The sequence below is a fragment of the Ailuropoda melanoleuca genome, chromosome 2, assembly GCF_002007445.2.
Source record: "Ailuropoda melanoleuca isolate Jingjing chromosome 2, ASM200744v2, whole genome shotgun sequence".
NCBI lineage: Eukaryota > Metazoa > Chordata > Mammalia > Carnivora > Ursidae > Ailuropoda > Ailuropoda melanoleuca.
This window is the reverse complement of record NC_048219.1, coordinates 24,200,504-24,227,150: the sequence shown is the minus strand read 5'-3', so window position 1 is coordinate 24,227,150 and position 26,647 is coordinate 24,200,504. Positions and strand designations below refer to the sequence as shown.

At 48.9% G+C, this 26,647-nt stretch overlaps 2 protein-coding genes across 3 annotated transcripts in view; both read left to right on the top strand.

Annotated features, from left to right (window-relative positions):
- The window catches only part of BEND5 (BEN domain containing 5), a 49,735-nt gene extending 35,015 nt beyond the window's left edge, over window positions 1-14,720 (top strand). Inside the window, exons 4-7 of one of the 2 annotated variants that reach the window (XR_004622997.1) lie at window positions 379-527; window positions 6,338-6,551; window positions 7,003-10,502; window positions 14,186-14,319. Coding sequence is in view for 1 of the 2 variants with exons in the window: in XM_034652246.1 (XP_034508137.1) it covers window positions 379-527; window positions 6,338-6,551; window positions 14,186-14,343 (521 nt within the window). In the remaining variant the exon portion in view is untranslated. Of the gene's footprint in view, window positions 1-378; window positions 528-6,337; window positions 6,552-7,002; window positions 10,503-14,185 lie in introns of both variants that reach the window. The other variant, XM_034652246.1, reaches the window with a different exon arrangement.
- AGBL4 (ATP/GTP binding protein like 4) overlaps window positions 1-26,647 on the top strand; it is a 1,364,734-nt gene that overhangs the window by 1,157,064 nt on the left and 181,023 nt on the right. The gene's annotated exons all lie outside the window — the stretch shown is intronic.

The window sequence follows — 26,647 nt, the reverse complement described above, 5'->3', positions numbered from 1 at the left end:
GAGGTGGGCTTTTCTCAGTTATGCAGTTTGCATATTACAGTGATGGCCACCCCTTTCTCCAGCCGGTCTTAACAGGACCCCTCTTCTGAGCAGGCAGTTGAGTCCCCTGCATTTCCATTCAGACAGTGACACCCTCAAAGACTGCTTCTCATTCATACTTAGAGTCTAGCTCATTCTTGTCTTCAAGTTTTCTTCCTTTTCCCTTGCGATGTTCATATCTCATATTATTTTCAAGCCCGGGTTTAAGTGTAGTCCAATGGACAAAATAAGCCAGCATATTTATTTTGTGCCACTATGTGCTGATAGATGCGTAGTTAAAAATATTTGCCTTTTATTTTCCTTGGAGTTCTAGACAGATCTCTTTTCTTAACTGCCTAGGTCCCGCCATTGACTTGGAAAAAGTAAAGTCAGAATGTCTCGAGCCCGAGCCGGAGTTACGGAGCACTTTCAGTGAGGAAGCAAATACGTCGTCCTATTACCCCGCTCCTGCACCTGTCATGGACAAGTATATCCTAGACAATGGCAAGGTAGTGTTTCAAGCTCACTATGCATTCCCTGCAAGTGTTTGTTAGCTAGAGTGGAGAGTGTGGTGGGAGCCCTCCGAGCCACAGCTTGGCCGGTTGGCCTCCTGGCCCAGGCCTGAGTATTTCCAGGATTCATGTGTTGTAACTAGTGGAGCTGTACTGGGACTTGTTCTTTTTCTCTTCCCCCACCCCACCCTTCTCTTAAACACTGGGCCAAAAGAACTGTAAAACTAAACTGACATTTTATAATAAATTGGTAGTGAGAAAGATTTTAAAAAGCATGGTAGTTTGATGAAACTTGTCCTACCCCTCCTATGAAACCGGATACATGAAATTTACAAGGTGTCCTAGATATGAAATCTCTGATTGACACATAACTCAACGTGTATCCTTTCACTATTTACAAAATATCTACATGTTCTAAGCCCTATGCTAGATGCCAAGGATAAGCTGGTGAATGAGATGTGCTCCTTGTCCCAACGCTGTTTCCAAGCTGTATATTCAGCAGTGGTTAGCTCACAGTTCTATGACCACATATAACTCCTCAGATTTTCTTGTAAGACCCTTGGGAAAAAATCATGAAAGAAAACTTAAGCACGATTAGTAGTTATATTGGTACAGGGGTGAAAAATAGTGGAATAGCCTTGGAAAGTCTTAAAGTCACGTGATATAGCAGCAAGGCAGGGAGATAACTGTTTTGACATCCTTCTAACATCCAAATGGATTCATCTTGGAAGAAGTATATTGGAGCCCTTTGTGTAGGCTCTGGTCAAATTCAGTTTTAGTGTTCTATTTCTGCCACCATGGCATACATTACAGACATCACTTCTCATTCTCCCCAAAGAATCATCTGTGTCAGTCAGTTTTTCTTGCCTAGTGCTTCAGAAGGTCTCTGTTTATCCAGTATTGTTCCCCAGTGGGCTGATGAGAAAGAAAAGTTGTTTTATTTGGGTTCGTCCAGATACATCCTGCAACTGGCCAGATTGAGGCAAAAACCAAATATTGTCAGCCGAGGAAATGAAATGTGTTAGTCTTGAGGGCTGTCCTGGCAAGGCTGCCGTTCCCTCATCTCCCACTGAGCACCGCCTCCCCCGCAGAGGCAGAACTGGGATGCGCCAGGTCATCGGCCCGTTCTGTCTTGACTTGCTCCAGCCCACAGGCTTTAAAAGTCCACTTTGCAGGGGACAGGTGGCATGACAGGGTGGATTTAGGCAGCCTGGAGCCTGAGTGTCGAGCAGAGCTCTATCTCTGTGCTTTCTGTGCGACGTTCCTTGGATGGGTCCTTCCCTTTTCTGGGCCTCAGGGTCTGCATCTTCACGAGGTAGGGTGGATTATTGCTCTCCGTAGGCCTTTAATGACTCCGACTGTGTGTCTAAGTTGGGTGAATCTTCCTCAATTGGAGATAAAAGAAAGGACTAGTCTGTGTGTGTTGATTTCGTTTTAGTGATAACCACACTGTAGAGTGACTAGGGACTTTTTCTTAAGATAGCTTCCAAGAGAAATCTATTTCTCTCTTCTTTTGAAGACTGACAGATAGTTTCTGAGCATTATGGGGGCCACTTTTGCAAAGGTATCATTTCTCCACTTCCAGAAAATGGGTCTCGCAAACCTCATTTAACGTTTTGCAGGAGTTGCATTACAAATCCTGAAATCGCCAATTTTGTTTCTTCTTTGGTTGTTGCCAACATGTTGCTATAAAAAACTAACCTGACTTTTGTTCACAACTAATTGGTAGTTTAGCAGAGAAATTTATGGAGAGGAGAGGAAGCAGATAGACTAGAAATGGATGGCAGCTTCCCAGAGCAGCATTCCCTGCATCCTCATTGTTCTTGGCTCTGCTAGCGTTTCTGACCCTTTCTTTTCTCTGCTTGCATGAACAAAAACCTTAATCTCTCCAAAGCCTAGAGCATTAGAATGGGATCCATTTCCTAGTAGGAAACTAGTTTTGTCCTATAAAACATTTCACAAAGCCATTTTTTGATCAAGTCCCATCCTAGCAGATGCCATATTTTTAATAACCTCCCTTGACACGTAAGGCTAACATTTTGGTCAAATAGCGAACTATAGTTTATGTGAATAAGGCTTGCCACAAAAGATACTTTGGTTTTGATAAAGTTCATTGCTTTTCTTTGTCTTAAGATGTTTTATTTCAAAAACTCATTGAATCACAAAGCTGCAAAGACCATTAAAGTTTAAACAGTCTAATTTATACATGGCATAGATGGGGAGACACATCCAGAGAAGGGATTCCTCTATAATTATAGAATAGGTTAGAGACAGGCAGGTCTCCTGGCTTCCAGGCCAGTGTTTTTTCCAATCTATTCTGCTGCATCTCTGAAAGCTGGGCATCGCTCCAGGTGACCCTGAGCTTTGCTAAGCTAAGGAGCCTTTGTCCCAGCACATACTTTTTATTGGTCTTACCCAGAGCCATTTCTTTTCTGTGCTGTAAAGTTGGCCTTGTACTCAAGTGCACGTCAGAAAAAATTTTCTTCTCTAAGGAACAACAGCTCATCAGAACTGAAAGCCTGTGCCATTAAAACATATTAAAATGCCCATCAGTTTCATGCTGCTTTGTGTTCAGACTAGTCCTGATCAGTTTGAAGGGGACAGAAGAGGCAAAGCCTCACCCCGTCCCCATGGAGATGTACCATGAAGCACTTGAATCAGGTGGTGAAGACTCTCAGTAGGCTAGAAATTAGGCTAGAGGGGATAGAACTTAGCCCCGGAGCAGTTAGAGTGTTTCTTGGGTTTGGGACCGGGGCCTGAAAGATGAGCGGGCTTAAAAAGACATAGGAGAAGGCGTTCGTTCCGGCCAGGGGAAAGGCCTGAGGAGAGACACACGGCTGGGCTGGGGGCAGCGGGGCAGCGCGGTGGGTGGAGAAGGCAAAGGGAGTAACAATTACTGAATGTGTGCTGTCCCCCTGACATCGGATTCGTGTTATGTCGTATAATCCTCAGAACAGCTCTGTGAATTCGATGGTGTTCTGCCTCTTCTCCACCTGATGCTCAGAGAGGTCAAGTGGCTAGCCCAGGATTCCCAGCTAGTAGGTAACAGGGTCAGGATTCCCTGCTGGGGCTGGAGCCTCTAGCACCCATCTTTGTGACCACTCACTGAAAGTAGAGGGAAGGGAAGGAGTTTGGCAGCTCCATTGTGATGGCTATAGCAGGGAAATAAAGCCTAGGAGGTTGAATAGAAAGAGGATTCTAGAGGGCCTCTAAAGCTGACTGAGGAGATTGGATTGATGTGATAGTAAACCGGGAGCCATTCAAGATTCCAGAGCGTTCACACAGAAACACAGAGTTGAAAGACTGGAAATCAGCTAGTCAAAGAAGGAGAGCTGTGTTTGAGGGAAACTAATCTGGCAGCGGTTAGAGGGTGGGTTGGAGGGAGCAGGGACTGGAGGCAGAAAGGCCAGCCCATGGCTTCTTCTGGTTTCCCCATCTGCAGTAGTGCCCTGCGGTGGGGGCCAGCAAGGGAAGCATCTGGGCCAGCACAGGAAAGCTCGAAAAGAAATCCACTAGAATATCGGTGCGATAGATAGCCTATATTTCCACCACATCGTCAGCACCGTGACACTGGCAGCAGGAGGAAGGCCTGGGGAACATGGGCTCCACGGTCATACAGATTTGGGTTGAATCTTGATCCAAAACTGTACTGCTAGTATGTATTAGGAAAGGTAATTCTGTCCTTTGGAATCTCAATTCATGTCTGTAAAGAGGAATAATAACTTCTAACGTATTTCCATCTCTTAAGATGGAATTAAACAAATTGAGGGTACAATCCAGGTACTTGAAAAAAATTAGTGTCCCCCTTATCTAGTAGAACATTGGCTAAAATGACTGCCATCTCTCTTTTAAGAATAGTAAATTAAAGGATTATAGGAAAGCAAGGCCCAGGGTAGAAAAGAAGAGAGACCTTTAAAATTGTAAGCAGACTTCCAAAGGTTTTCTGATTCTGAATTTAATCTAATTCAGTTTCCTTCTTTTTCCCCTACGTCAGGAAGCTGTGAGGGTAGCTTCAGAGTGCCATCACGGGAGGCGACTTGGGGCCCAGCAAGGAGCAGCAGGAAACTTGTTCCCAGCATGCCTGATCGGGCACCCAGACTGCCCACCTGCAGTTCAGACTGTGGAGGAAAGGCCAGACTTGACCTTGGATCCGTGTTGCCCAGCTGGCCCCAGGCAGCACATCTGACTTCCAGGGTGCAGGGTGGCTTATCTTCCCCAGCCATATGAGCAGATTTGCCGTTCTGACGTTTGCAGCACAGGAAGGCCAGGTGGATCTGGTTTCTGATAGCGGGCCTGCAGAGAGCTGAATGATCTTGTGAGCAGAAGGAAGCCAAGGCAGATGAGACCGGGAGGATTGTTACTCACCGGCATTCACGGGTGGGCTGTGTTGCTGGGTTGTTTTTGTTTTTGTTTCTGTTTTTTAATGACTGGAAGACATCAGTAACTGCTAAAGGAAGAAGTGTTGCTGACTGCCCTGTCTTCCCGTCCATGTGCCCACCTTCTTTTCCAAGTCAGTCTTCGGTAGGAAGATCTTGAGTCGTCTTTGAACAATGATTCTTGCCAGTCTGCCATCAGTTCGGGTGTGTGTGCAGTCTCTCTCCCGAGAGGTCTCCTGACCGCATGATGGGGATGACCTACAGGTCTTGCTGCAGACAAGGACTTTGGGCAGAGCCCTCTCATTACCCTTAGGGAGTTTAGCTCATTAGCAGCCGCCTCCCCTCCTTCCCCACAGAGGCCGTTTCCACCCTCCATAGACTCATTAGAAACACAACATAAATGGCAATGTCAAAGTCAAAACTCAGTTTTTCTAATGATAATATCAGCAAATGGTGCTTGAGTTGTTAAAAGAGCCAGAAAGAGAAACAATTTGAATACCTGTAGTTCATTGCTAGCTCATCCTGAGTCCTTTACATTTACCGACTCTGTCCTAAAACTTTCTGAGTGCTTCCCTTTTAGGGAACATTAGACTGTGTTCGTTATGTGTGCCATCAGACTCAGATTGAGGATACCGTGGTTCTGTTTGATTTGTGAAAACCATATATGTTCTGAGCCAGAAGGAACTCAGAGATGAAATACCCCTTTCCCAGTTTGGTTCATGGGAAACTGAAGCCAGAGGTGGGAAAGGACTTGCACAAACACTCTGATTGATGGCAGAGCCTGGCACCTGCATGCCCCGCTCCAGCCGGCGGTGGTTTTCAGATTTAGCTGTATGTGGAATTACTTGGGGAACTTTCAATGATCCTGGTCCCGAGGCGCCACCCAGAGTTATAAATCCCAATCCCTGGGAAGGGGACCTAGGCACAGGCGATTTTTACAGCCCCAGGGGACCCCCATGTGTGCCACTGTGGAGAAGCGCTGTGCCAGGATGTGTGTCCCAGCTTGCTCACGTGAAAGGCAGAGAGGTCTTTCTGAAGCGTAACGGAGAGAAGTTAAACGTATGTGTTCCTGAGATTTGGTCAGGCTCCGAGCAGCCTTGTTATGAGTACAGCCTAGAATCCCAGCCCTACAACTTAATAATTGAGTGCCTTTTGGCAACTGGCTTCACCTTTCTTAACCCAGTTTTTCCATCTGAGATGAAAATAGTGTCTCAATACCTTCCTTCCAGGGTTGCCATGAAGATTTGAGATAAGGCCTGGTGCATTACAGGTTTTTAAGTAAATAAGCATTATTTCCTTAAATGAAGTTAAGGCAGTATTTATGGAGTGAGTCCCTTGTAGTCATGCAGCAATGTCTTTTAAAGGACAAGAGAAGTTTCCAGCTGCCAGTCTGTCCGACGACACAGGTGCTTGTGTTCTTATCCCTTTCAGGTCCATCTGGGAAGCGGGATTTGGGTTGACGAGGAGAAGTGGCACCAGCTACAAGTCACCCAAGGAGATTCCAAGTACACAAAGAACTTGGCAGTCATGATTTGGGGAACAGATGTTCTGAAGAACAGAAGCGTCACAGGAGTTGCCACAAAAAAAAAGAAAGATGCGGTCCCTAAGCCACCCCTCTCGCCTCACAAACTAAGCATTGTCAGAGGTAGGTCACTGCAGTATAAACGCAACGACTGATGTGCCGTCCTGTACTGTCAGGAAGGTACCAGACACAGTTCAGGTCCGCAAACACTGGAGCCTCTCCGTGCCAGGCCCCAGCTGGGCACGGAACCTAAGAGCAGGTATGGACCTTATCCCAGAGGAGCTCACGTTTAACAGGGAGATGAGCTGTGGATGCCAGTACGGTTCAGGTCGCAAGCGTGAGAGAGGGAGGTCTCAGGAGGGGAGCAGACCCCGAGCTGGAACATCAAGGAAGGGTTGATCCTGGGGAAGAGGGTCAGTGCATTGGGCCTCAGAAGCAGTGCTCCTGACCGCTAGTCTCTAAGTGTCCAGCCGCCTTGTTTCAATGAAGAAAGTAACCTCCATCCACAGGTACATTTTGAGCAGGCCCCAGGCCAGGTTCTAGGGCAGACAACGAATACGTCGGATAATTTCAGGTACCGATGAAGGTGGTGAAGCATCATCGCATGTTATGGCAGGACAAAGAGGGCCGCGTTCGGCGTGGTGGTTGGAGCAGGCCTGCTTGAAGAGGCTGGGGACTGGCGGCGGAGGAGGCAGCCCTGGAGGTCTGAGGGGTGGTATGACAGGTGCTGAGGCCAGCACGCTCGAGGGGTGAGGAAGCTCCAGACAGCCACAGGGTCACAAGTGAGGGGAGAGTGAGGTCAGGGAGGTGGGCGAGAGCAGGTCTTGAGGGCCACGAAGGCCACGTGAAACGGTTTAAGTCTACTGTACTCACAGGAGAAGGGCAGTAGGGTCTGCAGATCGTGAGTGACCAGATGGGAGATCAGTCAGGACACTCATGCCGTGGTCTCAGGTCAGACGATGGTGCCGTGGACTAAGGCTATAGCAGTGGGAATGGTGGGATACGGCCAGAGTTAGGGTATGTTTTAGAGGTCAAGATAGCAGGACTCAGTGAGGTTCAGTGCTCCGGCTGAGGTTGAAGCCGTAAGGTTCAGGCCCATGCCACCCTGACTCTGGTGTGGGGCTTATTCTGCCCTAGCTCAGCTGCCCTCCTTGCCCAGCTGACTCATGACTCTTTGAGTCAGGCAGCCACTTATTTTCAGACAGGCAGGTAACCTTTAATCTGCTTGCTGTCTGAAATGGTGGGTCCTGAGTTGGGAGGTCTCCCTGAGAAAGAGGCCTTCCTAGGGACACAGTCCTGCCCTACTGGCTAGGTGACCGACCTCTGATTCCATTATACTTGTTGGAAGGTGACTCAGCAGGTCCCAGATGCCTTCCAGTGACTGGCTGGCCCACCATTGTCATGTTGTGGTCTAAAATCATCTGCTGTGTGCCTGCCTCAGGCACGAGTCTGACCTTCTCTGATTCATCTCCACATCCTCATTGCCTGGCACAGGGCCTGACACACAGTAGGAGCTCAATAAATGAAGTTTGAACAAGTGAATCACTGAGAGCGGCAAGCTGATCCCCTGACTGACCCTTGGTGTGATTTCTTTTTTTTTTTTTTAAGATTTTATTTATTTATTTGACAGAGATAGAGACAGCCAGCGAGAGTGGGAACACAAGCAGGGGGAGTGGGAGAGGAAGATGCAGGCTCATAGTGGAGGAGCCTGATATGGGGTTCGATCCCATAACGCCGGGATCACACCCTGAGCCGAAGGCAGACGCTTAACCGCTGTGCCACCCAGGCGCCCCCTTGGTGTGATTTCTTGTCAGTCGCTTCCCCTCCATGTCTGAGTTTCCTCAGCTGAAAACTTCCCTCTTCAGGCAACTGAAAGGGTAGGATTGTAGCTTGGACATAGTTATGTTCCAACTATGAAAGAAGTTACCATTCTTTGTTGACGACTGCACTGCCTGCGTGGAGCCGACGTGACCCCATGATGACCACATCGCTGAAGCTCACGGTCTTTCAGTGCTCCCCAGCTTGCAGCCTCTCTCCCGTCCACTCCCGGTGCAGGGCGATGGCAGGTCGAAATAGGAACCAGGTATCGAAAGCCCGGATTCGAGCCGCAGCTCTGCTTTGGTTTAGCTTTGAGCTTACCCTGGGTCATACTACGTTCCCTTTGTTTCCCAAGCTTAGTGCGGTGCCAGTACTGAGCAGACACTTGGTGTCTCCATCTGTAAAGCCAGGATCGCCGTCCTTCTTTCTCCTGGCTACCCAGTGGCCCACAGAGACATTTTGACTGTTCTTTAGACCCCATTCAGATGATGTCCTGTGCCGCTATCCCGGCCCCCAGTGCCACAGAACCGTCTACAGCACCGCTCAGCTGTGTGCCATGGGGCCATCCCAGACTCAGGTCTTCAGCCCCACCTGCCAAACCCCCCCCACCAGGTTTTCCTCACTGATTCACTCCTCCATTTCCCAAGCCCTTTTTAAACCTTCTCTGCTTTTCCTAGTATGATAGTCCACACCTCCGTCTTTCTCACAAGATGGCCTTGCCACTTCCTTCATAGAGAGAAGGAACTCCCACAGCTCTGAACTGCAGACTTCATTATAGACTTAACCGTACCCTCCATTCTTCTGCCTCATGGCCCCAAAGAGGAGTTTCCTTCTCTTATTGGGGGCTGGCCATTCTCTCCACCTGGATCCCAGCCCACCTGCCTTCCTAAGTACCTCGTTCCTCCAGTTATGCTCCCGTGCTCCCGCTTCCTTCCCAGCATCATTTAAATAGACTTTGACCCCTCACTTCTTATGAAAACAAATAAAACACTCCCTAGAGGCCACGCCTACCACCTAGCTGCTGCCATGTCTCTTTTCCTTTTCACATCCAGGTTTCTTGAAAGGGTTGTCTGCACTCACTGCCTGTGTTCACTTGTAATGCCCCTGCTGTCTGGTGTCTACTCCCAGCCTTTGACTTTGTCTGTTCTTGCCTCGTTTCCCACAGACTTCCTCCTCTCCGAGTCCACTCCCGGTGCTTCTCCTCCTCCCCAGACTGTCTGACACAACCACTCCTCCCTTACTGAGGAACCATCCTGCATGTTCTGTTGCCTCCTGCCTCCCTGGCTTCTCATCCCCCTTGTGGGCTCCTCTTCGGCTGCCCTGGCCTCTGTCCCCACAGCGTCCTCTCTCTCACTCCACAGAGCTTTCCCCAGCTGATCTCACTTCCCACCGTGTGGCTGGCCCTCAGTGCACCCACGGCCCAGGCTGAAATCCACACTCCTTGTCCTGGCTCATGGCTGGTGGCCTGGCCTCTGGGGACCCCTCTGCCCCCCCATTTCCCACTGTGCTCTAACCACAGGGGCCTCTTTCCTCTTCTTCACCATCTGCCCTGCACACCCTGCCTCCTTCTGGTCATCCTGGAAGGCCTTCCCCAACAGCCCAGTCTGCAGGAGCCTTCTGTTGCTCTCCGGCATGTCAGCACCCCCTACAGAGTCTCTGCGTGGCGTTTCTTGTCTGCTCCTTTACTGGGTAATTAATTATCTTTCCCCCACACCCGTTAGAATGTGAGCTTTGTGAGCATCTCGTGCAGGCAGGTAGTGAGTGCTCTGTAAACAGCTGCTGACTCAGCGAATGGCGCTCCCAAATCTCTCCTCGCCCCGGTCCGCACTGCTGAGTCCCGAGCCGTGAGTTCAGATGCCCGCTGGCCGTCTCCTCTCAGATGCCCGCGTGGTGCTGGCACGACTGCACCCCGCCCTGCTCGCTCCTTTCTCCTCACCCCACAGCCTTGTGCCCCTCCATCTCCCCTGTCTTGGGGAAGGGCACCGCCAGCCGGGGGCCCAGAGATGCGTCACGCTTGCCTCCTCCGCATGCCTCGTTCTGTCTGTTCTTCCCCTGGATACGTCTTAAACCACCCACTTCTCTCCGTGCCCCACTGCACCTTTCGTAGTCAGGCCATCATCAGGTCCCCCCTACACGACTCCAGCAGCTTCCAGACTCTTCTCCCCATTATGTAACCAGAGTGATCTTTCAGAAACCAAACATGATCCTGTCACCACCACCCCGTCACAGCCAGTCCATGGCGCCCATTATTAAAAGGTAAGCTTCTTAACGTATCACGAAAGTACCTTTAGAAACTGGCCCCTGGCCAGTGCTCCAGCTTTATTTTTCAGCAGTCTATCCCTAGAGTTCTTGCCCTCATGAACTATTGTACTCCCTGAGCAAGACTTGTTCCCTCGTTAGGGAATTTGTAAATGCCATTCCCGGTACCTAGACCACAGGTCATACTAGCCTCCCTGTGCCCGTGCCGCTTTGCCTGGCTAGCTGCTTCTAACCACCCAGACCTGCCTAGGAGAACCTTCCTTCAGGAAGCCTTTCTGACCTCTCATGGTGGGTGGGCACTTGGGTTGTATGTCCCAGAGCCCTTCGTGCCCGCCTCTATTCTCTTTTTACTGTATCTTTGCCTCCCAGGGGCCTGCTCTAGCCACAACCCCTAAGAGCTCAGAAATGCTTCCCATGCGTGTGAATGGAAAGGAAGAATGACTTGCCCAAGGCCACACAACTGGTTAGATCAGAGCCAGGCAGAACTAGGCTTTCAGACTTCTTGTCTCCAGAGGTTTCTTGTCTTGCCAGCATTGGTTCTTTCGTTTCTACCACCAGGCAGGTTTCAAGTCTGTCTCCTAGCCCACCATACACTCACCATTTTTGGCCTAATTCTTTGAGCTCCTCCAGATCGCATTGGACTGGTCCTTCCCATGCATGCTCTTTGTGGATTGAGACTGCTTGTGTTAATTTGATTTTTACCACATTTAGTCTCGTTTGCCATATAAAAATGACAATCCTTGATGCTCATGAGGATTTTCTCATCTCTTTGATTTTAAAGTCATTCCTTGCGGGACGGCAGCGGGATGGGTGAGCACTGACACCATTTTAGAACACAGGAAACAGGAGGGCTATAGGAGAGTCTTGCTTTAATGATAAGCTCCAGAATGACAATTAAACCTTATTAAGGTCAAATGACCTTTTGCAGAGTGTCTGAGTTTTCTAAATGAGCCGCAGCATTGAGTTCTGGTTAATTTTTATAACTTTTTTAATAGGACACATTAGCGCTGTTATAAACCTTGTTAATTAAGCAATAATCTCAAATGCTTCCTCGCAGAGGGAGACATTCCCGGCAAGTGCAGGTGATTAATATCTAGAGTCTAACAAAGGCTTTTAATCAGCCTGAGGGGCCGTGCAGTGCTCTTGCCCCCAGGACACAAGAACAGTTGGGATTCCAGGGAGGACTCTTGTAAACCTTTCTCCATTCACCCCTTTCTCTTCCTGCCTCTTCTGTGACCCCTGTCAGGGCTCCAAGGGCCATTGCATCCACCCTCTTTCTCCATCCCTTTCTCTCAGTCTCTTTCCCAACCTACTGCCTTCCAGACAGCTAAAGATTTAGGCACTGGAAGAATCTCCTTGGATTATGAGGTTTACCATCCTACTTTCACAGATGGTAAACCTGAGACCCAGAGGGGTTCCCACTTAGAGGTTGCACAGCACTTAGGGCAAGAGCCAGATCCGAACCCCTGAACTTCGAAATGGTTCTCAGCACAGGTTGCCTCCCTCACTTGATTCAGGTTCCAGCGAAGTCACTGTGAGTCTCTGCCTCCTCCTGGCCCAGGGCTGGAGATGGAATGTCCAGGCATTCCTGTCTGTGGGGGATACACTGGTCACAGTTTTATGAGACCGCAGTCAGTTCTTTGAGAGAGAGAGAGCTGGCGGGAGTACAGAGGCTGTCAGCACAGTGGGGTCTCCCAGGGTCTGAGACGTCCCAGGGAGGCTGAATCTAGAAGAATGAGTAAGGCTTTAGACAGCTGAAGGTTGGAGCCAGGGAAGAGATGATCGAAGACACTGATCTGCGGGAGGGAATTACAGGTGGACCCAGCAGAAGGCAGGGTGGAGAGAAACGGGGCTCCTACCTTCTTGTCTCAGTCCCTGTGGAAAGGCCAAGACAAGATAAAGTGGAGATTAGCGGGCTTGAGAGTGGTCAGGGAACAGTGGAGGTCAACCGAAAGCTTTCACAGTCTTCTCTGTGCAAACTCCTTCTCAGTGGGGAGGGGAGGGTGCCCTGGACACAGAACGTCTATGGCGCATGCCCTGCAGCGTGGACGGCACCAGGAAGCAGGCTGACCGCACGACCAGGAAGGGCTCAGCACTGGGGGCAGCAGCAGCGGACTCTGCCTATACTCACCTCCTTCCTCTGCCTTCTCTCTTGCCAGTGGAGGGATCAGCACGTCGTAAGCCCTGCAGTCCCTTAGAGTGCTGACATTCTGCATCTCCAATAGGACTACCTGCTGTGGGCTGGCCTGGTAGACAAGATTTTGTTTACCCTCCATAGCAATTCCTTAAGAGTGGGTCATCTTTCCTGTCTTATAGGTCAGGAAGCACAGGTTCAAAGAAGTTAAAATTCTTGCCCACGATCATGTACCCCAGTGGTACATTCCCCATGCACACCTCCAGTCCCCTCAAGTCCCCCAGGTTTCCCTGGAAAAATACTCACTCATTCACTTAACAGATATTCGTTTAACCTTGCCCCTCCACAAGCACTCTGCTAGGCCCTGGGAACAAACAGTTGTAGCTACATAAAATACTCGTAACAACCCTACCGAGGTTCCTTATGGTTTGGAGAAAGCTTGCAAAATGTTTATCTCACGTGCTTCATGCAGCCTTAAAAAAGAGAACCTGTGGTTTGTTGTCCTTGGTTATGAGGTGAGGAATCTAGGGCAATGATTTGCCTCAGGTCCCCAGGCTAGGAAGTGGGCTGAAGTCAGGCTCCTTGTGAGACCTTGTCTGAGGCTCGCTGTTGGCTTCATCACATTGCAAATGTCAGACTCAGTAATGAGTGGCCGTCCTCAGCCTCATTAGTAATCACCACGATGAGACACCACTTCACACCCACCAGGCTGTCAAAACCTTAATATCCTGACAATGTCAAGTGCTTTTGAAGATACAGGCAACCAGGACTTGCGCGCGCTCTCCTGGTAGGAGCGCCAATCAGCCCTTGGGAAGCGGTTCCCTAGGCCTCACCTAGTGAAGTCGGGTATGCACACACCCTAGCCTTCGGCAGTTCACGGAGGCCGGGCTGGAGAATTTCCTGCACGTGCTCTCACGAGACACACGCGTGGGGTGTTGGTCATTGCAGAACACTGGAAACAATCCAAGTATCCATTGACAGCAAAATGGCTCAGCAAATGGGGGAATAGCCCTTTCAAGAGAATAGTACCCATCAGCAGAAGTGAGCGAGCGGCAGCTGCACACTTCCACTCGGCTAAATCACGAAACCGTAATGTTGAGTGAAAAACAGAAAGAACGATATATAGAAGGTATGGATACCCTCCTAAAACAGTTTAAAAACAGGGAAGAGTAAACAATAGGCTATTTAAGAATGTATACATATGTGATAAGATGAAAAGAAAAGAAAAAATTCAGCAGAGTGCTTGCCTCTGGTGACGGTGGGTTGGGAGGGGCATCCAGGGGCTTCGAAAGGACCAATAATATCTTACTAAGCTGGGTAGTGGGCACATGGATGTTGTATCGTTATTTTCAAAGTGTAAACTTATGGTTTATATCTATTTTTTTCTAAGTACACTTGTGATGAAAATTTAAAAATACAGCCATGCCAGACACGAGAATTGGTATTTGGGAGGTATGTCAGGAGGCACGTTTTCTTTTTGCCCCCTTAAAAGACTGTACTCCAATCCACCATTAATCCTCGGCCATCTTGTTTTTTTCCCGTCTAGAGTGTTTGTATGACAGAATAGCACAAGAAACTGTGGATGAAACTGAAATTGCACAGAGACTCTCCAAAGTCAACAAGTACATCTGTGAAAAAATCATGGATATCAATAAATCCTGTAAAAATGAAGAACGAAGGGAAGCAAAATACAATTTGCAATAAACTTTGGATTTTTCATAAAGCCTTATCGTTTTCCTTGCGTGGCTTGTGATTTGCGGGCGATGGTGCTGTCCAGATCAGACCCCACCGTGCATGGTGGGATGTGGGCAGGGAGCCAGCAGGTTTCCAGGGTCCTCGGCTTGCCCTGAACTTGGACTCCCCATTCCAAAGAAGTCAGACGGATTTGCTGAGACTCAGGCAGCAACCTGGCGCCAGCGTCATGCTGGGGACGGGGAAAGCACTGTCTTTCAGAGGGGGATAAAGTGTCTCTGAGCTGCCTATCACTTGACTGAGAATTTGAACTAATATTTTTACCATTCAAGGACTTCTATCTCTGTTCCTCTATTTTGTTCTATAATAAAGCTTCATTAATTCTTTGATGTAGACAATCATTATCCTCATTTATTTAAGGATATCAAGTGTACAGTGGAGGTGACCAGTGTCCTTTGAGGGGCAGAGCATTCAGACTGAAAGCAAGAAAATTCATAAGGGGTGTGGTTGCTGTCTGCAGATCTGAAGGGCTGTCTCGAAACCGAATTACTTTCTCTAACTTCAAAGGACAGATCTAGGACCAGACACCTTTCTCACTCAAGATGATCTGAGATCCAGCTTCCTTGATAAATTGAATCCATCTCTGTAAAAGGGTGTAGGGGGCGGTAATGTGAGATGTGGTCCAACGTTACCTTCAGGAAGTAGGGGGCAACGTCACCTCGTGTCAGTTCGTTTATCCTTTTATATCTGAGATGATCTTTCAAGTTACATAATTTTTATCTCATTCAGCAACTGCTTCGCTAAGGTGCCTGGCGCACAATCTGGCACACCACAGTCGGTCTTCCTGTTGATTTGCACTTTCTGTAATGCCTGTGAAGTCAGCATGGTGTATTGGAAATGGCAGGGGTTTGGGGCTGAGCGCCTGGGTTCCAAGCCTGGCTCCCCTGCTTGCTTTGGGCTTAACCTAACCTCTTGAGTTTCCGTTTTCTGTTCCGTAAAAAGGAGATGATATCTACCTTGAGGAGTTGCTATAAGAATTCTTTACCTATATATAAAGTGTTCAATAAATGTTGCCAATTATTATTTTCTTCATTTCTGGTTATTGGCTTTTAGGCATTGTTGGAAAACTTTGGCCTCTGGTTTCTCTAATGCTTTTATCCACGAGACCATTGAAGGTCTGTAAGCAAAAGGTCAGGGTCACTGGGGTAAGTAGGGGAGGTGGCTGCCTCTTTGAGGAACTTTATTTTAGTAAATAAAAGAATCCTTTGTAAGGTGAAATATTGTATGCTTGATAATAGGGTGTGTAGATGTGAATTTCCTTTTATGGCATTCCCCCAACTTTCCACAAACCAGCAGTGCGATCTTGGGCTGACTGCTTAACTTCTCAGAATCCTTATCAGTATAATGAGGGAAATAATGTCTACCTCACAGGCTGTTTGGATAATTAAATAATAAAAACAGATAATATATGTCAGGACTTTTCTAAGTGTTTAACGCAGTTTAACTCATTCCATGAGTAAAGTTCATGACGCTTGGTAGCAGTGTTTGATAAATTTATGCTATTAAAATGGGTTCATTTCAATGGCGTGGGCATGAATAGTGTGGAGTGCATAAGAGACTGGGGAAAAGTGTGCGTCCTCTCGATCTCATCCCCTTTTCTCCCTAACCATGGTGAAGACACAGACACCCAGAAACTGTGTGCGTTTCCCTTCAAAAACTATTACCATATGGTACCCGCTTTGTAGGTGCTTTTAGGTTAGTGGGGGAAATATATTTTAAAATGTGTGAGAGATGTGAAAGTGCTTTGTGAAATGTACATTGCCTGTAGTAGGGACGGAACAGGATGTGAAAAATTCTGGGGTCTGTGTTCAAATTCTGACTTTTCTGCTTCTGGCAAGGTCCTCTGGCCTCTCTGGGGCTCATTTCTTTTAAAGTGGAGATAGTGGGGTTGCCTGGGTGGCTCGGTTGTTAGGCATCTGCCTTCGGCTCAGGTCATGATCCCAGGTTCCTGGGATCGAGTCCCGCATCGGGCTCCCTGCTCAGCAGGGGGCCTGCTTCTCCCTCTCCCACTCCCCCTGCTTGTGTTTCCTCTCTCGCTGCCTCTCTCTCTCTCTCAAATAAATAAATAAGATCTTTTAAATAAATAAATAAATAAGTAAACAAATAAAACTGAAGTGGAGAGAATGCTCCCTAACTCAGGGCTGTTGTGGGGAGCATTGCAGGTAATATCTGGGAAAAGGACTCTGGAAATCTCAAAGAGCCACACAGATGTTAGTAACTTTTAGCCTGTAAGGCAGAGTAAAGTCAAAAGGGGACGTGACAAGGAAGGACATAGAGCCAATTCTGATGGGGAGTCAGGAGAGCTTCATACCCTAGTTAACTGAGATGGTTTTGAGCCTCTTGTGTGCCTAGTGCCCTGTTACTGTGACACGGGGCAAGGCCATCCTTCGTATACCTGCACAAATGAAGAAATGGGCTCAGAAGAGGTTAAATAACGTGTTGGTCAAGGTCTCAGATTTCTCAGCAGTGGAGCTGGGTCAGAATGCAGGTCTGTGCAAAATCCACCCTTTTACCTCTTCCCTGAAAGGTGCGTGACACGTTAAAGTCCTGGGCTGAGACTCTAGGATTGTAATTTCAAGGTATCTTTAGAGAGACCCAACCTCAGTAATCGGGGGAAATCAGTCTCATTAATTCAAGCCATTTGAAGGAACTATAGTACCATTTAAAAGGTTTCACAGTTTTATTACCTTCAAATACATACACAAAACTCAAATTCATTGTGTGTAGTAAAGAGTTTCCAAACATGTCCAGTATTAAGAGTTTGCTGAGGCTTAAAATACAAACTTCTGCGCCGTGGCTTAGCTTGAGTCAGTAAGCTTGAGATGGGGCTGGGAACGTGTATTTGAACACAAGCGCCTGTCTTGAATAGTATCAGTCCAGTAGAAGTCAGCAGAAGACCTGCTCTAATGAAGGAGCAAGAGTGTTTCCTACGTAAAAAGACATGCTCCTTCTCAAGTGCCTGAGGATACCTGGAACAGAATACATTTCCTTTTAAATGGCTGAGTCTCCGACCCAAAGCTTGTGCAGAGTCATTCTTTCCTCACCCCTGGGTGCCGTTCAGTTGGACACAACGCAGAAAGTGACTTTCTGTTTAGGCCCCAGTGAGCATCCCCTCACTTTCATACTTAGGTTCTTTCTTTCAATTCCTGTGACAGGCCAGGGAGTCGTGGAGGACAGGACAGTCAGGACAGAGTTGGCAGAGCCTGGATGGATGGGGTTTGGGCACTGTCTTCAGAAGTCCTGGCAACAGGTTTCTCGGTTACCAGATGAACCTGAAAGATGTGGCTTGTTTTTATTTTCTGGCAGAGGAACGTGTGTGAGTGACCGTTCTGTGCTCATGGATTTCTTGGATGCATTTCAAATTATGACTTGCTTTTGTAGTTATAAACAAATAAAAGCCACTGCACCGAAGTTTTTGGAAAAATAGGGGGAAACATTCCAAAATGGGCTACTGCAAGCATGGCGATGTATCTCGTGCAGTCTCTTCTTCAAGGCCTGAGTATGTATTTTACATCCCTGTGATCATAGCATATGATCAGGTTTGCATCCTTCCCTTTCCATTTATCATGTTTCCCTGCTGCTCCGTGAAACGTAGCCATCCTTTCCAACACCCACCAAGTGGACGGACGTCAAGCTATAGTGGAGTAAGCCATCTGCTGGGCTGTGGGGCTAAGGCGGAGGGCTGCCAGCTCCTGAACGGCCGTGCTGCACATGGGCCCAGCGAGGCAGGTAGTGGGAGCCTGAGTCTGGAGGTCACCGCATTCAAGTTCAGTTCTCAACTCTCACCCTGACTGCCTCACCTGACCTGAGTTACTCCTCTTTCTGAACACCAGCTGCTTCGTTTGCAAAATGGAGGAACTAACGTCCCATTGTGGGGTTGTTAGAAGGACTGAGAATGTAATGAAAGCCCCGGGCCAGAGTGGATAAAGGGCCGCAGGGTGAGAGCTGACATTCCTCTCCTCTTCTCTCCCCACACCCATTCAAGTTCTCCCCTGGGTTCCCCCGGCCCAGTCTCCAGCCTGCTCTGAACTCTTACACGGTGGCCTTGGCTTTCACACTTGCGTTGGGCCCTCCGGACTGCTTATGCTTATCCCACAGCACTTGGTGCTCATGGGCTCTCCCCGCCACACCAAGCCGACTTCTCCCTGCCTTCTGGCCCCCCTGCCAGCCTCAGCCCCAGCCCCACCACCCAGCTGCCCATTTGCCCTTCCTTGTCTTTTAGGTTGTTTATACACAAAACTCAGGGGAAGATTTTTGTGTGCACAGTTTTTTCCCTTTATATTTTCTATCATTTCCTTAAGGTCGTTTTACCTGAGTCAAAAGGAATGACATTTTTTTTAACATTCTTGATACATATAATGAGTGTGACCATGTTTTAAATTATTTTGCCAACTTACTAGGTGAAAACTAGTACCTCATTATATTTTCTTTGATTATTTCTGAGATTGCACATTTCCCCAGAGTTTGGTTTCTTGTTTTCAGAAAATAAAGGCTTAACCTGTAAGCATTTCCAGAAGAATCCATTTCATTTTCTGTGTTTAGTTTTCTCTGGACAAATGTGTTTACCTAATTTTTACTTTTATATCTGCAAGTAGACATGTCAACAGATACTTTCATCACTTCTTTCGAAGGGATTGATCGGTTTGTGCCAAACGGCTTCGTTAGGCTCGTGGAACTTCCGGGTCAAAAGTGAACTTGGAGGTCCTCTACCCAGATCACCCATTCACTATAAGCAAATGCCTTTCTAGACTGTGCTTGAATACCTCCAGGGATGGGAGAGTCATCTTCCTACCCAAGAGTCCATCCAATTTTTACTGTCACCGAGACGTTCTTCTGTTGAGCTAAAAATCTATTTCCTTGAGGCTTCTGAGGTCACTGAGATTCTCCCCTCTGAAGTGACACAGAACGCTTCTCCTCATAGCCCTTTGCTGAGTTGAAGGGGGCAATCATGTCTCTTCACCAACTAATAAGTAGTTCAAATTCCGCTTTACCATCTTCACATGAGGGAGGCTACACGGGAAAGAGTGGGGCTTCTGGACTTAGCCCTGTGTTCGAATTCCGACCACCACTTACTAGTAAGTGACCTTGAGCAAGTGCTGAACCTCTCTTTATCTCCTTTGTAAAATGGGAGCCTAATAGCTACCTGCCAGGGTGTTTCGAGGGTTACATGAGGTCATGGGAGTAAAGCAGCAAGGCATCCAGTGTCTCCCAGTTAATCCTAAGACTTCTGACCATGCTGGTTACTCTTCTATGGTTGTGTCCCTAAAAGATAGGGGTCAAGGCTGGACAGGTGCTTCAGGAAGGGTCTGAAGGGCACACACTAGAGCAGGTTGTCTCCTCTGCTGCTGGCATGTGTCCAGGGGCCTAACCCTGTACTAGCCTGTCCTGCGGTAGCATTGTCCCCCGTGGAGTGTACAGCCGCCAGCCTTTCCTCTGCTTGGTCTTTCTCACTAACACAGTACTTGTGCCTGTAGTTCCCAGTGTTACAAGAGGAGCGTAGGTCTTGGAGCAGAGAAACTTACAAAAAATTCAGATTCTGACTTTAGTCTTTGTTAGATTAGAGGACGTTGGTCAAGTTTATAATGTCCCCCACCTTGTCCTTTATGCAGTTGTTGTGGGGGTCATACTGGCCTGCCACGATGCCATCCGGGTTCCAGGCTTCAGTATGGTCCTTCTTTTTGTTCCCTTTTTCCTTCCCTTTTTCCTTTCAGCAGCTTTTATTCACATACACCCCCATTCAAGTGTGTGTTCTTTTTTTTTTTTCAAGGTTTTATTTATTTATTTGAAAGAGAGAGAGTACGAGCAGGGGGAGGGGCAGAGGGACAAGCAGACTCCCCACTGAGCAGAGAGCCCGACACGGGGCTTGATCCCAGGATCCTGAGGTTGTGACCTGAGCCAAAGGCAGAAGCTTAACTGACTGAGCCACCCAGGTGCCCTTCAAGTGTGTGTTCTTAGATATATTTCTTAAATGAAATACAGGATTTTGCATTTATCCCTTCTCCATTTCATCTTATTGGTTTCAGCCCAACATTCCAGCTGGTTGAGATCTTCTTTTCCATTTGTGTTTAAAATACAAAACAGAATTTGAGGAAAGCCAAAGCCAAAAAAGAAAATCCAGCCATAATCCCAAGAACTGAGCCCAACTGCACATCACCCCTGGGAGGCCCTCCTGTCTGTCCATGGACAGCACCTCTTTGTTCCCGGTGGTTGGCCAGTCTCCCGTGACCCTGCCTTGCTCATCCATCATCATGTGGCCAACATTTCCCCCTCTGCTGCCCGATTTGCACAGCTACCATTTTAATGCCCTTCCCGGTATTGGTTTGTGATTGCCTTCTTATCTCTCGTGTGCATTTTGTTGTCTCTAGTGTCTTGCTATTAGAGATAATGCTGCCATGATCGTTTATGGTTGTTTGTTTCTTAAATTCGCGGGACTGAGCTAATTGGGTTAAAGGGCAAGAACATTTTATAGTCCGTTCCGTGTGTTGTTATATTGCTTCCCAAAAGGTTCAGCCATGTCTCAAGCAGGGTAGACATGCACATGTTTTTGGAATTTTTAAAGATGCAGGATGAATTAACTTTCTATGTAGATGTACTTTTTAAACTCCTTTCTAGGCAAATTGTCTGGGCATGCATTTGGGTATGTGAGATCCTTATGGAATTTGATTCTATGATATGCCCTTTCTCCCAGTTTTACAGTATATACATATGATCTTTTGTGTCCTAACCAAATTATCAATAATAATGCTTAGTTCAGTGAAAAGGAAAGAGCCATGTGGTCCTCCACTAAAGACCCTCTTCTCATCACCAATTAGCCTTTTCTGAGCTGGGTTATTCTAGTAGCTACAACTCCATCTAGTGAGATCATGCAGTGGCTCTGAGAAGTGGCATTTGAGTTTCCACCCGAAGGATGACAATGACTGTCAGTTGACCATGTGTGTTTCAGTCCATCCCTCCCCCCATTCATTTTACATGTGCTGAATGTCTAGGCTGTGCCCAGCACTCTGACAGGCACTGCTGGTCAGTTCCAAGCAGGGAGTCACACCTCCGGTGTGGCTCCAAACCCTGTGTTCTTTCCACTGCTCCAGAACACACTCTTTCAGCCCCATCCAATCTGACACCTGAGGATGTGGCCATTTACTGTTTCATTAGGTAAAGGGGAGAGAGGTTCTGTATTCTAGCCTCACCACCTGTATCCAGAAGTTTCTCCTATCAGTAATGATGGAGTTCATTCAGGCATTCAACAAATATTTATTGGGTGCCTACTATGTGTCAGTCACTGGTCTAAATGCACAAAGGGCTTAAACTCTAGCAGAGGTGGAACGAGGAAGATAAACAGTAAACACAATAAATTAGAAAATGGCAGAAGGTAGTGAATGCCCTGAGAAAAGGAAAAGCAGTGTGGAGTCAGGGAGACCGTGTGCGGCAGGGAGAAGGCTGGCCTATCAGTGGGGGTGCCTGGGGAGGCTCGTTGAGATGGTGAGGTCTGAGCAGAGGGCCCAAGGCGCTGAGGTGGTCAGCACGGGGTAGGCAGCCCTGCAGGACCCTTGCCATGGGAGCTGGAGGGATCCCAATGGTGGGAAGTGAGGGACATTAAGTATGTCCTGTCTGCCTGGAGCCTCAGTTTTACTCTCAGATGAGAGGAAGGGAGTGGAGGAGAGGAGGAAGGGTGGATTTTAACTTGAAGACACTGTTTATAGCAACCAGCAGGATCCTAGCAGAGAAGAAGCATTTTCATGAAGAAAATGAAACAGGAGACTTCATAAAAGATGGGCGTTTGAAAGAGGTGGTGGTGAAGAGCTGCTCCCACCGGCACCCTCCCTCCAGTCCCTCCGGGAGGCTAGGGCTCCCTAGCCGCAGACGGGGTGGAGGCAGCGGGGCTGGGAGCCAGGCGGTCCCAGGTTTGAATCCACGGCCCCTCTCCTGCTCCATGAATCCGTCCCTCCGGGAGGCTAGGGCTCCCTAGCCGCAGACGGGGTGGAGGCAGCGGGGCTGGGAGCCAGGCGTCCCAGGTTTGAATCCACGGCCCCTCTCCTGCTCCATGAGTCCCATGGGTTCCTGAGCTTCTGTTTCCACATCAGAAACACGAGAACAGTAATTCTCACTCTGTAGTGTTGTTGGGAGGACAACATGAGGAAGCATGCTAGCCGGCTCCCAACGGAAAAGCGGGCCCCGGGGAGGGCTCAGCTGCCGGCACCCGGACTGCGTGTGGGAGCCAAGAGATCCTTGCCCTGATGCGTCCTGTCCTCAGATGGGGTGGTATCGACGCTGTGCATGCTGACGGCTCTAAGCCCTGGCAGGCGCGCTCTCTCCCTGCCTCTCTTCACCCGAGTAGTACAGCCCCGAAAACTCTGCCTCTGAGGATTCGCTCTAAGGATTCGGTGAAATCCCCAGTGAAAGCGTGTGAGCAGGAGCCTGGCCCTGAATGGGTCCTGGCTAAATCCGCGTCCTTTTCCTGGCGTAGCACCTCGGGTCCCTGGCGCGGCGTGCACCTGTTGTTGCCGTCACAGCCACAGCCCCCACCTTTGCACAGTAAAACATAGAGAACCAGTTTTATCTAATGAAGGATTTTCTGTATGCTACAGACTATCAGCCTGTGTCTCAGCCCAGGGGTTTCTAAAAAGATAGCAAAATGGTCACGCCCAGCCTGGGGGGCCTGCGTCCAGGAGACCAGGTGCTCGTTGGATGAATGAATGAGTGAATGAATGAATGGCTTTATTATTATTACATTGGCTAATAATATAAAAGACAGATATTCCTGCTTGTGATTCCTCACAGCAGTTCTCTGATGTGTCTTTATTTTGAGGGTAAGGAGCCAGGCTATAAAGAAGGGTAATTTGAATTTCCTGAGTTACATAGTTAATGGATGGAACTTAAACCCAAGTCTCCGGAGGCAAGATTCAATGCTCTCTCCTCTCTACCAGTGGTTCTAAAACTTCAGCCTGCTTCAGAATTTCCCGCAGGGCTTGTTGAAACCCAGAGCACAGGTCCCGCCCCAGAGTTCCCATTCATCAGGTCTTGGTACAAGGCTCAGGAATTTACATTTCCATCCAGTCTCAGGGTGATGCCTGAGCTGCTGGTCTAGGGACCACACTTGGAGAATCACTGATCTAAACAAAGGTACTTTTCCGTATTGTAATTATGTTAAGTGGCATGTAATTGCATCTTGGTGTTTTCATACGAATGTGCTACAACCAGGAGAAGCTGTGGTTAATGAGCAAGAAGGACGGACAGAGGGCCTGGGCCTCACAGCCGACTCTGCAGCCAAGTGCTTAGTGACTCTGGAGGTGAGTCTCACTACTTTGAGACTCACTTTGTCATGTGGAAAATGGGATTTTCCCTCTGCCTTCCAGGGTGATGGTAGATTGGATGATGAGGCAGTGGAGTGGAAGAGGGACTATTTCAAGGAATCAGTAGGGCAAAGCCTCCCTGTTTCAGTCATCTGCTGTGCCCATTTCCAGGTGTCAGGGGCATGAAATAAAGAAAGAGCCAGACCCCCACATCCTCCCTCTGCACCAACACCCTCCCGCCCCAAACAATAATCAGAATTACTGACAAGTACCTATATTTGAGTTGTGGATTTCTCTCTCTGTTCTTGTATCTGAATAATTCACAAATTCTATCATAATTACATCCAGCATCCACTTCAGCATCTTGGTTTCTATTTTGTTCCCTGATGGAGTCTGAGCACCTGGCACATAGTATACACTCATTAAAAAATTATTGAATAAATAAATGCAAAAGTCAAAGACTCAGTAGGAGGCTGTGGCCCCAATCCAGTTCTGAACTAAAGCAAGGACCCCAAAGTTGGAGGAGGAGGAATGGAGCAGAGATAAACCCTGGAGTCATTGCGACTCAATCCCAGTGCGGGAAGGACAGGCCTGTCCCTTAGCTCCTGCCTAGGGGCAGGCCACAGGTGTTCCTGATGAGGCCAGTAGTGTTATGGGAAGAAGGAGGTAATAAATGTCCGGGGCCTGGGCCACTCCCACACAGAGTCTTCTGTGGGAAGAATCTGGACAAGGGACCCTCCTTGCCCCCTGGAATGGGCCCCTGAAATTTATCCAGAAACTTTTAGTGAGCCCAGATTGCCAGCTATCACCCTGGTCACCCCTGAACTCATGGTAGCAGCCGTCAGAGAAGCGACACAGGAACAAATGCCAGGGTAGCTTTCTCTGCAGCACTGTCCTTGGTTCCCTGCCATTAATTCCTCGGCAGTTCTCACTCATGGCCATCTGTAGCCCTGTCCAGAGCTCAGGGATTTTCATGCTGGGAAAATTCCGGGGACTTTAGGGTCTGAGCTGCAGACCCAGCCACAGCGGCTGTGGGGATTTGTTCATACTATGCCTGTCCCGACCCCACCCTTACGTACACCTTTCCCTGGTTTTGGAGCACAGCGACCCCACTGAAACGGTTTTCTGAGACCAGTCGTGTGTCAGCACTGTTTTAAATTGCCTTGTGCCTCTGCTCGTCTGTCAGCCTGGATTGTCAGTCATGGTGCCTCCATCTTTCTTGCTGGACTGTGAGCACTCATAGGGGCCACCATGTGTTCCTCCCTGAGTCCCTGAGCCCAGCACAGGGCCGGGCACAGATGAAACCCTGGCCTCTGATGACCAAAGGCTATGCCAAACCAGCAGTTCCCTCCACCGGGAGGTTTAAGGCTTTGGGGAATGAGGAAAGCCCTTCAAGAGAATGTCCTGAGACCTCCCTGGCCTTGTTCCCCCAGGATAGGGCACCGCCAAGTCAAGAAAGAAGGAAAGGATCTGGCAGCGGTGAAGTGTGAGGAGTCTGACCTCACACTGCCTGGGGCTGAGGCAGGCTCCCCCCATCCCCCCCGCCCCCATGAGTTCGGTAACTGGTCTGGGCCTTAGTTTCCTCCTCATAAAATGGAGGTCTCAGGTTCCCGTGAGCGCTCAGTGCGTATCTACAAAGCTTAGAGCTGCCCCGGACACACAGTGCTATGTAAACGTTTGCAGTCATTGTGAGCAGGGGGCAGGAGGTGGGAGGCGATAGACATTTCAAGGAGGGGAGGTGAAGTTGGTATTGAGAGAGGAGGCAGGAGGGGTGTGTGGGGGTGAGACCGTGGAGGGCCTTGGCCCCAGACTGAGGTGCTGGCCCCCGAAGACTACAGACAGCTGCTGAAAAATCAGGCCAGCATCGGTGTGGTGGGCGGCCTGGGGAGAGACAGGAGGCCAGGAGGTTTTTGGAATAACCCAGGTGAGCGATGCTGAGGAGCAGATGCCCACTGTCCCTCCTCCCTGACTGCTGGCACTGCCACGTGGGAACCGGGCTGCGAACACCATTGTGCAGTGGTCCAGGTGGGACGGGCCCGGGCACCTGTGTCCAGAGCAGCCCCTCCTTCACACAGCCCCCGTGCTCTGGGCAGCTCAGGGCAGGCCCTCCTGGTCGGGACTCCGCCCCTGCAGAGGCAACAGCCCCCAAGGGGGAGACGAACCGTGCCCAGGGAGGGGGCCGACTGCAGGCCTGGGTTTGACTGTGTCAGGTCTCCCTGAGCACTTGCTCCCCAGCGCCGTGGAAACAGCATCGGTGTGAGGCCAGTGCAGGTTTGAACCTTCCCTCCACCACTTTTGAGTAACATGACCTTGGACAAGCGACTGAACCTTCTGGGTCCTCCGATTCATTAGCTACGTGGAAAGAATACCATCAGCTCTGTCTCAGGGCTGTCGTAGGAAGTCTGGGCACACGGCGCTCACTAACGGGCTGCCCAGCCCTCGGCCCCACAAAGCAGGGAGCCGGGATAGCGCGTTCCGCCTGCTTCTGGGAGCCTTCGTTTCCCCCCGTTCACTTTTTTCTCGAATAAATTTGACATGTAGCATCGTGGGAGTTTAAGGGGTACAGTGTGTTACTTTGAAGCGTTTATACGCGATGTCCCGGTGTAGCAGTATTTATCGTGTGTCTGATAGTATTGTCTATGTTCATTCTACTGCTCATTAGATTGCCGCGGCTTCTTCACTGCTCAGTACAAGCCCGTTTCCTGGGTTACAGCGCCCGCCCATGACCTGCAGTCCTCCTGCTCCCCCTGCCCCTCCTCCCATAGGGGAGCAGATTTCAGCCTGTGACATATTCTTTCCCCAAACGGTGCAAAGCCCTTGGCCCTGGATATGAAAAATGAGAGCCACTCACTACCGAGAAGCTATCATTGTGGGTAGAAGGAGGGAGGCCGTAATTCCTCTTTCCAATGGCTCTTTAAATTATTTTCATTTTGCTGACTTGGCACTTTTCTGAGAGGGAGCTTTGGGAG